The 12,622-nt window shown below is 46.8% G+C and overlaps 1 protein-coding gene across 9 annotated transcripts in view; it reads right to left on the reverse strand.

The window, feature by feature from the left end:
* Nucleotides 1-3,121: 3,121 nt before the first annotated feature.
* Nucleotides 3,122-12,622, reverse strand: part of BCAS1 (brain enriched myelin associated protein 1) — a 71,422-nt gene continuing 61,921 nt past the window's right edge. For 5 of the 9 annotated variants that reach the window (XM_036323475.1, XM_036323469.1, XM_036323473.1 and 2 more), the window contains 4 exons: nt 11,122-11,187; nt 9,262-9,552; nt 6,618-6,688; nt 3,122-3,709 (listed from right to left, as the gene is read on the reverse strand). In XM_036323475.1, coding sequence (XP_036179368.1) covers nt 3,640-3,709; nt 6,618-6,688; nt 9,262-9,552; nt 11,122-11,187 — 498 coding nt within the window. In that variant the 3' untranslated portion in view covers nt 3,122-3,639. Of the gene's footprint in view, nt 3,710-5,561; nt 6,689-9,261; nt 9,553-11,121; nt 11,188-12,622 lie in introns of those variants that run through there. The other 4 variants (XM_036323472.1, XM_036323468.1, XM_036323474.1 and 1 more) reach the window with 3 other exon arrangements.

Genomic DNA, 12,622 nt, shown 5'->3' on the forward strand with positions numbered 1-12,622 from the left:
AGGAAGGAAGGGAGAGAGAAAGAGAGAGAAACATCGATGTGAGAGAGAAACATTGATCAGTTGCCTTCTGTATTCTCCCTGACTGGGATCAAACCCACACCCCAGGTATGTGCCCTGACAGGGAATTGAACCAGCAACCTTTCAGTCTATGAGATGACACTCAACCAACTGAGCCACTCTGGCGGGGCAAAGTGGGAATTCCTTATACTCTTCAGAAAGGCTTAAGAAAATGATTATGAATTATTTCTAGTATACAGTTCAGGTCACTCAATGACTATTAGTTGAATTGACTTTGTATTGGGTCCTATCTGCAACCAAAACACAAATCTGAGTCAGTCAGATCTCTCCCACGGCTCCCGATTGCCCTTGGGAGAAAGTTTAAACTTCCTCTGGGCTCCTTTCCACGTGTCCTGATATCAGGTCTGAGCCGCCTCTCCAGCCCCCACCATCCTATCTGTCCTCCCTCAGCCTCACTCCAGCCACACTGAGCTACTTGCTTTTGCATTCCTCTTCTACTGAGAACCCCTCTGGCTCTTATCTGTGCCTTTCTGAGTCCTACAGCTCCTGCATCTACCTCTCTTACATGGCATTATTACTGTCTTTTGCTTGCCTGTCTCTCCCACAAACATGAAAACATGCCTTTAAGAGCTTAGCTTAAGTTTCAATCTGGCATAGACTCAGACCCAATAGCTGCTATCTTTGCATCTTCAGGGCCGTTTTCCTAAAGCTGATGTTCAGTGAAGTGGTAGCTCTACCCTGATCAGTGATTTTCAAATTTTCTTGTGCATCAGAACCATCTGGGTCCCAACCCCAGACGTTTTGATCTAGCGGCCTGGAGTGGATCCAGTAATTTGCACCGTTACCTAGTTCTTAGGTGGTGCTGCTCATTATGGGACCGCGCTTTGAGAACCACTGGGCTGGCCACCTGGGGAGGTGGATGTCTGATTAGAGTGACCAAACACTTGGAGCTAAAACCAACTCATACCAGAGGCAACTCAATTTCTAGTGGATGTGGCATAGAATATTGATCTACCGATTTATCCATTCAGCTGATATTGATGGAAAACCTACTATGTCCAGGTCTCCTGTGAGTCCCAGCCCAAAGATAAAGATCAAGTTGGTTGGTTTGTTTTTCCATCCCCATCAGCTCAGTCTTGGAAGAAGGTAAGGAAGGGTAGTGTGATTGCAAACATCTAAGTTGGTGTCGTAGCAAAGCATTTAAGTCATCCTCACCAGCCTTCCCTCCCACACTCAGCTGGAGGGCAGGAGGCCTAACCTCTAGTTCCCTTCCTGAGCAGCCGGGTAGCGGTGGTGCCTGCTTGGCAGAGCTGAGTGCGAAGGGAGATGGAGCATGCCCAGTTTGGCCCCTTGTTTTAGTTCTCTTCATTCAACTTGACTGCTCTCTAGAAGTCAATCAAGAAACACATTCTTAAGAGCTGCTTCTCCCCAACCTCCATTTCCAGTGGTTCTCAATCTTCTGGCCCTTTAACACTAGAAAGACTGAAACTTAGTATATACCTGTATTGCCCAAAAGCAGTCAAAATGACTGCACTGTGAAGGAATAATATCGGAGCACTCTTCACTTATGTTCCTTAGCTTTTCCAATAACTCACTTCTGTTCGACATTTCTTTCATGAATTTAGGGCGCAAGAGAAATAAAATAGACAACTTATTAGAACACGTATCACTGCATAAAGATTCGAATAACAAGTACTAGTTTAGCTTATTGAGCAACTGCAACTTATCAAGTATCAACAATTTATCATGTACTTGTATGTTATCATGTGACGGTAATCGAAAAAAAATGAAAACTGTTATTTCAATACAGACCCGAACTGGTCATATAAGAAATTTACTCAATTCAATAATAAGAGTTAAAATTTCCCAAGCAGTCAAAATGACTGCTTTTGGGTAATATAGGTATAACACATATATATATACCGGAAATGAAGGAGGGGGAGGTAACTACAATTATTAATAAACGCATTTATATGTTGTACAAAAAGTCACAAAATTCTAAGACATAATTGTTTTTCTAATTGAAATTAAAAAGCAGTCAAAATGACTTCCTTGGGCAATCTAGTGTTAAATACAGTTCCTCATGTTGTGACCAAACCATAAAATTATTTTCGTTGCTACTTCATAACTGTAATGTTGCTACTGTCATAAATCGTCATGTAAATATCTGATATGCAGGATGGTCTTAGGCGACCCCTGTGAAAGGGTCATTCGACCGCCAACGGGGCCGCGACCCACAGGTTGAGAACCGCTGATTTAGGCACTCAGGGAAAAGAGCCTGGCTAGAGATTCCAGACCCCCTGTCCTGGAACTCCCCCGTGTGGCCAGATTTAAAGAAAACGTCCTTCTGGAGAGTAAATTACGCCAGCAAGGTGCTCCTTCCTTGGCCACCATTGTCAGCAATGCAGCTGGGGGCCATTTTGTCAAGAAGTGATCCTTTGGGGGGGGGGGGGGGGGCGGGGGGGGGCGGGGGGCGGGAGGGATATCAGGGGAGCGGAAGGGAGGGTGAGCCATACAGGTACACGACAGTCCCCTCATAATGAAATGTAACAAAGGAAGCAATTAAGTTCAGTGAAGGGCACAGCTTCAAATTAGACAATGCATTCAAAAACCATTCTACAAGCTGTGAAATGTGGTCGCCTAAGGTATTACTGTGACTTCCCTTATTTCGGTGAAATTGCTTGGGCTGTTATGTCTAGTTAAAGGGCTGAGAGATGGAGAGGCTCCAAGAGTGGCTTTCTGGGGAAGGGAAACAGAGGCGAAAGGGTTAAACTCCCCAGAAAACCAATTTATGCAAAGGGCTGGGTGCTGACCGGCCTCGGGCCAGCGCTAAGGATCTGAATTACAAATGTACGCACTCCGCTGCTCCGTCGGGAATCTCTGCTCTTCCTGACGGAGCCCTTCCTTTCTGTTCTCTCCACTGAGAGGGAACGAGATCTGGATTCTCCACCGCGGAGGAGCCGGACTGTACTCACCTGGGGAGCGCCTTTGACAAAGGCTTACGGGGCACGTGGGAGGATGGTGAGAACCGACCCTTACCATTTCCGTTTCTGCGAGCCATGCTCCGCGTTTGCTCCTTGGGGGAGGGAATCATTGCAATCGCTTTCCTGCTCTTTAAGGAAGGTGGGCTAGCCGACTGCATTTTTTTTTTTTTTTTTCTAAAGCTGAAGATCAATTTGGGACTCTGACATAAGAAATGACGTTTGCCAGGTTCAGTGGGTAGGAATCTGCTCCCGCTTTGAGAAGGAGCCAGCGGGGCTGGGAACAGGCTGCGATTCCGGCCTCCTGGAATCTAATTGAATCTGGGCTGTTTGCAAACAAACTAGGGCAATCCGCTACCGTGTCTGTGTGTTTAAATCCCTGATCATTTGTTTAAAGAGGGGAGGGGGTGGGGGAGGGGTGACAACAAAAATAAAAGAACTTCACTTTCTTTCCCTTTTTCCTCCCTTGGGGCATTTTTGGGTATGTGGTCCCTTCCCCTAAAGGTAACTTCATGAGGGCGCGAAGGGCCGCTGAGAACAGCGGCGCCGTGAAGGGGTTAATATGTGGGCATCAGTCAGTCACCATCAGCTGGGCCTGGGAGCGGAGTTTTCCTGTTTTGTTTTCCCAGTGGCAGCCATTTCAGCTCAATAGCTCAATTCTTGGGAAAGGCCACTTCTTGACTTTGGAGAAGACACACTTCCCTGTGCACCTAAAAGTAAATAAGCAAACAAGTAAATGAGAGCACAGACTAACAGGCCCCGTGCCCCTCCCCAGGCCACGGCTCTCAGTTTCGGGTGTTCGAAGGCTTTGCTGAGGCAGTTTCGCTGCCCGAGTGGCTTAGTTTGAGGAACGTCAGTCCCTCTTCGTGTTTATTGTAAATGCTCAGGAATGGGCTCTCAACTAAAACACACACACACAACCAAAAGCACAACCACCCCCTCCCCATGAAACAGCAACCACACAACACTCAAACTTGCTTCCTAGCGCTGTATTAACAATTCGATATAGAGCTCCCCACATAAGTCAGCTGGGTTCAATGTTCATGCCGTAGAAAGCGAGCAATTTCATGAAAAGATTGCTTTCCTTCTTGGCCAGGAGGATGGGAAGCCAGATACAGAAACTGTTGGCTTGCTCTGCAGGGGGATTCTCAGCAAAGGACCTCTTTAAAGATTTTACATTTTTTTGGGGGGGGGGGGAGATGGCAGGTGGGAGGGCTCCTTCTGCATATGACTCAGTTCCTCCTGCGTATGCTCATCAGGCCCAAAGCCCCAGCGTCCAGTGAGGCGAAACTTGCAAACGATACTCTCACCCTCTCCCCGTTCTCAGTGGACTGGTGTGGCCCGCAAACCCCCGCTGGTTCCTGACACAAAGGAATCCCCAGCGGCCTGGCTCCCTGCCCTCTTCCCATGCTCTGTGACCCTGGGCTGGGGAGCGTCACCCCCTGCAAAGTCTTCCCCCAGAGGGTTTTTCCCTGATTTGTGCCAAGTTAAGCTTTGGGACATGAGGTGCCATGAGGTCATTCTCAAAGTAACGCCCAGGCTAGGGCAGGCGGTCTGAGGAAGTCACTCAGCCTCATGGGAGACACCTCGGGTCTTTATTTGAAATCTAGCACTCAGCAGGCCCAGCAGCAAAGGCCCCCTTATCTGTTTCATTAGAGATATCATTTTTCTGCTTCTCCCAAACACACGTTCTAAACACCTTGTTGCCCAATCCATGGTTTTATTTGGCTAAAGTGCAGTCTTAGAATATATTCAATTTATTTCCAATCAATGTGTGATGGATCACACATGTGATGGATTTGTATGGGCAAGTGTGTGTGTGTCTATCTGTGTTAGTTACATACACTATTTGTATGTGTGTTGAATATGAATGTATGCATGTATTTATCGATCCCTGTATGCATTTATGTTTATATGTATACACATGTGCATGCATTTATTTCTGTATGCAGTGTATGTATATATGTATAAACACATGCATTTATGCTCAGGGGTGTGAATGTGAATCCCCGTGGGTGTATCTGTGAGCGGACGCTGCACATGCAGACGGCCTCTAGCTGCTCAGGGAGCCCAGCTTCTCAGCGCAATGGAAGAGCTTGCCTTCCTGCCTCGAAGGGTGGCCCCTTGGCTGGAGGAAGCACCTGCTGTGGGGTGCACTTCACACCGCAGCGCCCCCGGCAGCGTGCAGCCCAGCTCCAGCTGAGCCCAGGCTTTGCTCAGCTCCTCCCCAGCCCTGCTCTCTTCCTCCCTTTCTGACGGGAGCTCTCTCTCAGGATTTCACATGCATCGGGATGAATCCCATCTCAGGCTCAGCTCTAGGCAGCCTGGCCCAAGACAGCACTTCTATACAGGTGCATGTGCATATGCAAATGTACATGTGCACACGGTGGTCTTCCTGTGTGCCCACATACAGGGAACCTGGGAGGAGCTGGGATAGAGGGCAAGCTGGAGGAAGAGCACTGATATATATATATATATTTTACTGGGGAAGATAAAGGCATCTCAGACATAGGATGTGAGAGACCTGCTTTAAAAGTGGAAAATTAAAAGATGCTTTAGATGTCAATGTATTTTTTTTATTAACTCAGAGAAAGAAAGATACAGTACATGATATCAGCCAATCATATGCGACTTTTGAATGACATTTTAATAGACTCATGGTCCTATTTATTCCTCTGTACAAGTATTCAAAAACTCATATGTGAATAATCATCTGTAAATTTTTATTAATTGGGGTTATGGGGAAGGTTTTACCAGAGCACATCCTGAGAACATTAGGAAATTACAGACAGACGTGAGACAAGTGCCAGACAGAACAGATGAAGCAAGCCCCTCAGCCACCTGAGAAACATGAACATAAGATCGCAGGGACCACATCTTTGTTAGGGACACAGGATGCAGGAGTCACATGGAGCCCTGGGCGCCCCCTTGTGTTGCAAAATAAACTAGCAACTGCATTTATTTGTTTTTTTTGTGTGTTTTGTTTTTTAAATTGTAATCCTCGCCCTTGTCACTGAGCCTCAAAAAAGCAATTGTTTACCCAAACTGTTTTAAGCTCTCTCCAGTCAACCTTGCCCCTCTCGTCAATAACTTTCAAGGACCCTATGTAAAAAACAACTCTTATTCACTCCTTTTCTCACTCCCCACACATTCCACTCCAGGAAATTGGCAACCTCCCAATACAGAGCCATGTCCTCCCTCCTTGAAAGGTGAACCTAAACAAACAGATTTTCCTCTCTTCTTGGATGAGCCCGTTTAAGACAAAGCTTAATTATGCAAATTACACAAGGCAGCCATTTCTTTCCTGCAACTTGTCGCTGCCACGCTTCATAGTTTAACCAGAAAGATCCCCCTACCCTACCCCACCATCCACTCTTCTGACCTGACAAGTTAACCTGCTAAACCATCCTTACGATTATTTACCAGCAAAGATCGGACCAGAGACGTAAATAATACACCTCAATATACAACAGCTCAGGCTTGGTTTGTAGGCAGAATTTCATTCGATGGCCATCAGAAGAAAAAATATATACATGGAGTGGGTTGGGGAGGAGATGGATAGGGAGGAGGCCTCTTGGTGGCAGGAGGACGTGGTGGGAACTGTGGCGATTTGTTTACTTGGATTTGCCAACTGGTCCAATGGATACGGGGTCTGTTTGCACTTGAGCGTCCAACATCCGCTTTGGTCCCTGGAGAAAAATATCAGAAAGTATGTCCTAATGAGGCTCTGTAATATCAATATAGCAACAACTGCCATTTATTTAGCACTTACTCTGGGCCAAGCGCTGTGCTCAATAAATGCACCTTACTCGCCAGCGGTGGGTAAGAGAATAGTCTCCCATGAGATGCCCAAATCCAATGCCTAGTTTTATTACTTTCTAGCTCTGTGAAATCTTAGACAAATAACTGGTTGTGCTTCAGTCAGCTTCTTTCTTTTTCTTTCTTCTTCTTCTTCTTTTTTTTTTTGAGAGAGAAGCATCGATTTGTTGTTCCACTTATTTATGCATTCATTGGTTGATTTTTGTTTGTGCTATGACTGGGGATCGAACCCACAACCTTGGCATATAAGGACAATGCTCCAGCCAACTGAGCTACCTGGCCAGGGCCAGTTTCTTCATGTTTAAAATGGGGTGACAGCCCTGGCTGGTGTGGCTCAATTGGTTGAGTGTCATCCAGTGCACTGGAAGGTTGTGGGCTTGATCCCTGGCTGGGGTATGCAGGAGGCAGCGATCGATGTTAGGCTCTCACATTGATGTTTCTCTCTCTCTCAAAATCAATAAACTATTATTTAAAAAAAAATAAAATTGTGGGTGATACAAGTCATCCCAGAGAATTGTTCTAAGATGCAGTGAGTTTGTACTTGTAATGCATTTAGCACCGTGCCTGGGGCGTAGAAAACCCTCCATGATTATAGCTCATGTCAGTCACCCTCTCTAACCACTCTCTATCCACACTGTCTCCACCTGCATGGAGCGCTGTGGACTGCCGGCTGTATCCGGTGCCCAGTACCTGCCCGGCACACAGTAGGCACCACCTGAATGCGGCTGAATAAACTCTAGGAATCAAGTAGTATTATTACTGTTATTATTATTATTTAACCTTTTCTGTCCAGTATAATTTACATACAATGAAATTAATCCTTGTTTGTGTACAGTTCTATGGTCTTTGACCAATACAAGTAGCCATGTAACCACCACCAAAACCAAAATAGGGCGTTCAATCACTTACAAATCCCTAGGCCTTCAGAGTCAACCCCTCCCCCAGCCCCAGACACTAGTAACCAGGGGCTGTTCTCCAGACCTAGACCTTTGCCTCTTTCAGGATGCCATAGCAATGGGATCACAGAGCATAGAACTCTGTCCCTCTCACAATCCAGGACTGCTGGCTCCTAACCGCTCACCTGGCTGCCTGCCTGATCGCCCCTAACCACCTCTGCTGACCTGATTGCCACCTAACCGCTCCCCTGCTGGCCTGATGGCCCCCAACTGCCCTCCCCTGCTGGCCTGATTGCCCCTAACTGCCTCTGCCTCGGCCCCCACCACTGTGGCTTTGTCCCGAAGGAAGTTGGACATCCAGAAGATGGCCAGTTACCCAGTCTAATTAGCATATTACCCTTTTATTAGTATAGATACATACATATAGAAATCTAGTATGGTTAATATAGCATAGTATATAGTATATATAGTACAGTGTAGTAAACCATCACATATATAATATAAATATATATATAGGGTAGCATAGTATAGTATAGTACATACAGGGGTGGGTAAAAGTAGTTTTAATTGTATTTTTTTGTATGGAAAATACAATATTTAATTAATCCATGCATCTATCCATTTATTCACCCATCCATGCATCCATCTGCCCATCCACCCATCATCTGCTCATACATCCCCTCACCCATCCATCTGCCCATTCATCCATCCATGAGACATGCATCCAGCCAGCCACCACACCAGGAAGGAAAGGACATTGGCCATGACAGATATGGTCACGGCCCTCCCAAAGCCAATAGCCTAGGGAGGAAACAACTAAACAGACAGAAATAAAGAACACAAAAAAGTTGATTAATTATTTAATGTCTGGCCTCCTCTCATGCTGACCAGGCTTCCTTGGATGGAAGGAGCTAAGTTTACTGGTAGTCACCTCTGTGTACCCGGCCTGCAGGGTCAGGCTTAGAGCAATCTCCCTGGGTTAAATTCTTCAAGACTCCCGTTGACCACAGACAGCCATCCATGCTTCTAGTCATCTCCTGTCCCCGCCAACATCTCCCGCCCTTGCTTCTCTCATCCAGTCAGACTGAATTCCAGTTCTCTGCCACCTCTCCAGCACACCTTGGCACCTGTCTTCCCTCTGCCTGGCACACATTCTGCCTTCAGACCTCCCCTTGTCCCTCTGTCCGCAGACTAGTTTGAGACTCCACTTCCTCGGAGAAGCGCTCCCTGACGCTCCTCTCAAGTCCAAGGCCAGGCCACATGCCCTCACCCTCAGGCTCCCCTCACAGGCCTGCCTTCTGCCTCCCAGCTGTTTCCAGACCCGGCACCCTCACCCCATCCATCCCACCAGGACTGTCACTCCAGACAGCAAGGCCTGTGCCCACCTTCTCTCTCTGTGCCCAGCACAGCACCTGACACAGAGCAGGTGCTCCATAAATACTGTTTGACAAATGTCCCGCCAGCCCCTAGCCAACGGTCCCCTCAGGAGGTGAGCAGCACACCCCTGGCCCGAGAGCTCAGAAAGAAATGCTGAAAGCTCCGCCTACCAGGCCCTTGAAGAAGCCCCTGAAGGACTGGCTCCGCTTCTCGCGTCTCCTCTGGGGCCTGTCCCCGTTCTGCAGCGCGTTGGCCTGGGCCACGGCCACGGCCACGGCCGGCTCCGCACACGCACAGGGGGCCGGCTCTTTGGCTTCCTGCTTGTTGTTCCTCTGCTTGTTGCTCTCGGAGGCGGCCGTCTTCTTGTCCTTGGCGGAGCCCTCCTTGCCCTTCTGGCTCGCTCCTGCCGGCTGGGGCTGGGGCTCGGGCGGCGTGGTGGCCTTCTGCACGGAGTGCGAGGTCTACAGCAAGTTCAAACAAATGCATCTCAGTGGCTGCAAGACAACTCTCAATAAATACGTTAAAACAGAGATACTCAAACATTGGATGGGATCTAGGTTTTCAGGAGTACTGGGTGAAATGAAGAAAATAATAAAAAGAAAACCAAGAAATGCGCCAATACTTATTACGTACGGTACAGTCACAGCAGGGAACAGTTATTTGGAGTAGGGGGACTGTGGTGTGCTGAATGTCACATGTCCTATTTAAACAGCTGCTCAGACCCAGCCTAGAGAGGCTATGTAGGATCCCAGCCCAGTGTAATCGTCAGATCTGGCTTTTCAATGGAAACTTACATTTATTTTTTTAAATGTGACATATGTGTATTTTTAAGTACTGACTTCTCAAGTTTTAAAGCGCTGTTTATAGCCAACCACAGCCCCAGTACCCTGTGAGCCACGTTCGATCTACTGGATATATGTTCACAATCTCTGATTTATGAAGTTATTACTGTCCCAAGGCCCAGAAATTCTATGACAAGGTGGCAGTTTGATTGAGAAGGAGCAGCCAGAGAGCTGTCACTGACGTTGTGGATTGAGCACGCCTCTTGGAAGGAAGTAGGAAGACAGCGAAGTCCCCAGTCCCCAGGTCTCGGCAGGTTGCAGCCCCCAGAGGGCAGCCTCCCCTGCAGAAAGCAGCATCAGACACTCAGTGCACCCGAGAAGCTGTTCTGCAACTGTGTGTCCTCAGTATTTCTGTTGGACCCCTGCTGCCTACGTTCTAGCAAATGCTAAGACACAGAAAGTCCAAATACAGCAGACAATGAGCCAGAGGCTCCCACCAGAAAAGATCAGTAACCAGTGACCCCATTCAAACAGCTCCCCCACTGATTTTGTTGCATGGACAATTTTAAGATACAGCGAATAGCTAAGAGCTTGGTGTGTGAAGTCAAAGGGACCAGGTTCTAGTGCTGTCACAACCTGGCTGTGTGGCCTTGCTGTGTGTTCGGTCCTTCAGCTTCCTCCTCTGTATGGAGGCAACTAAAGAAATCATACCTGTGCCGCTGGGAGGACTACCTGAGCTGGTAATGACACCGTGCCGGGCCCATGTGAATGAGGGGGCCAATTGTCTTGGTTGGTTTGAGTATTGGGGGGGGGGGGGGTCAGGACATGGAACAGTTTTAAAACTGGGAAAGTCCTGGGAAAACTGCTCATCTGGTTTAACATCGCCAGAGGTGATCCTGAGAGACTGTGTGGATCTGAGTGCCAGTACAGAGGAGGCACTCAGGAAATACTCATTGATTCAAGTCCCCGTGTGATGTTTAGGTCATGACCTAAAGGACAGGGAGGCATTTTCCATGTGGAGAACAGGGAAGAGCATGTGGGAAAGCTTTGCAATAAGAAATAGCCGGGGAATTCTGGCTTGTTCCTGCTGTATCTGCAGAGCCCATTAGTGCTGGTAGACAGTAGGCGCTTAACCTGGAGACACTGACTGAGCTGGCATGGTTGAGGACTGCACTGGGAATGAGGCTGGAAAGAACCGAGGGCACGACAGCTAAACCCACCACCGAACCGAGGTCACCCGTCACTTACTTGGTAGCTGGAGTCTTTCCCATTTATGTCTTCTGAGTGGGTGGTCCCTCCATCCCCTTTCACTGACTAAAATAACAAACAGACAATGGCCGTTCAGATACCGCTCGCACAGCAAAATAGAGCAGGCAAAGGCCGTTCTGATACGGGTGGCCGCAGTCATTCGTTGTTGAGAATGAGATCAAGACAAATGGAAGACCAAGTGGAAATGGATTACTTATGAGATACACACTTTCCACATGGTCTGCACCCAGAGAGTCTAATAAATTCAAGCATCAGCATCCAAAAATGACAACAACAAGACAAGTCTTCGACTGCAGGGTTAGGTCATTCTGGGATAAATAAGTGGTGATGAAAATACCAATGTTGGAACCAGGAAGTGACTGAAAACATCAATGAATGAGTCAATGAACAAACAGGTGGCCCAAAGGTACAAACACCCAGTTATAAGATAATAAGTGTTAGGGTGTGATGTACAACGAGATGACTACAGTGTCCTCTGCTGTGTGATATAGAAAAGTTGATAAGACACTAAGTCCTAAGAATTCTCATCTCAAGAAGAAACATTTTTTCTCCCCCCCATTTCTTCTCATTGTACCTGTATGAGATCATGAATGCTAACTAAACTTTCAAACCTTTATGCTGTACACCTGAAAGTCATACAGTGATATATGTCCATTATATCTTAATAAAACTGGGACAAATAAAAATAAAGTAGATGCATAAACAATTAAACCATTGGTAGCCTTTCATTGGTGACATTTGGTGGTTCTTCATTGCTCCCTCCCTCCTTAATTCCTTCCCTCGTCCCCTGTTCAATTTCTCTCTATTCCCCTTCTCTCCTCTGGGCAGAACTCCTCTTCAGAGACGAATTGGAACAGTTCATCTTGGGCTCTGTATTAAAAGGACCACAACCACGGAAACTTGTTTTTTCCAGCTGTCAAAAATAGCAGAGTTCCTGTTTAAAGAGACTAAAATTCTTTCAGAGACAAATACTTTAAAGAACAGTCTGAAGACTCTGAAATAATTTCAGAAATTTTCCAACATGATACAGAGCAACTGTCTTCATGGAGTTTATTTCTGTTCATGATCGTCAAAGGGTGGAGACGGGACCTGGTTGTGACATCCAAGCCTTGGGTCTGCATAAAGTTATTTTCTGTTCCTTTTGCTGGGTCGTACATTCCTACAGCTTGATACTCTGAGGCATGTCTGAACCATTTCCAATACATATATCTCTTAGGTACTCAGAATTCTCATGGGGACGTTTGGTGTGTATTTTGATGGAGATGTTATCCAACTCAAATTGAGATTTACAAGAAAAATTGGGAAGCCATTTTAATGTGGTGTGAGCATATCAGCAACACCGTTTACTTGATCGGCCTCACTACAATACATCCAAAGAGCAGGACCTGCTAGAAATTTCTAGGATAAACAAAGGCTATGAGTCCAAACTTGGTGTTTTACCAAGATGCTCACTTGAAACGAAATTGGACAATTCAGACAA

This window comes from Myotis myotis, unplaced genomic scaffold (genome assembly GCF_014108235.1).
Source record: "Myotis myotis isolate mMyoMyo1 unplaced genomic scaffold, mMyoMyo1.p scaffold_m19_p_9, whole genome shotgun sequence".
Lineage (NCBI taxonomy): Eukaryota > Metazoa > Chordata > Mammalia > Chiroptera > Vespertilionidae > Myotis > Myotis myotis.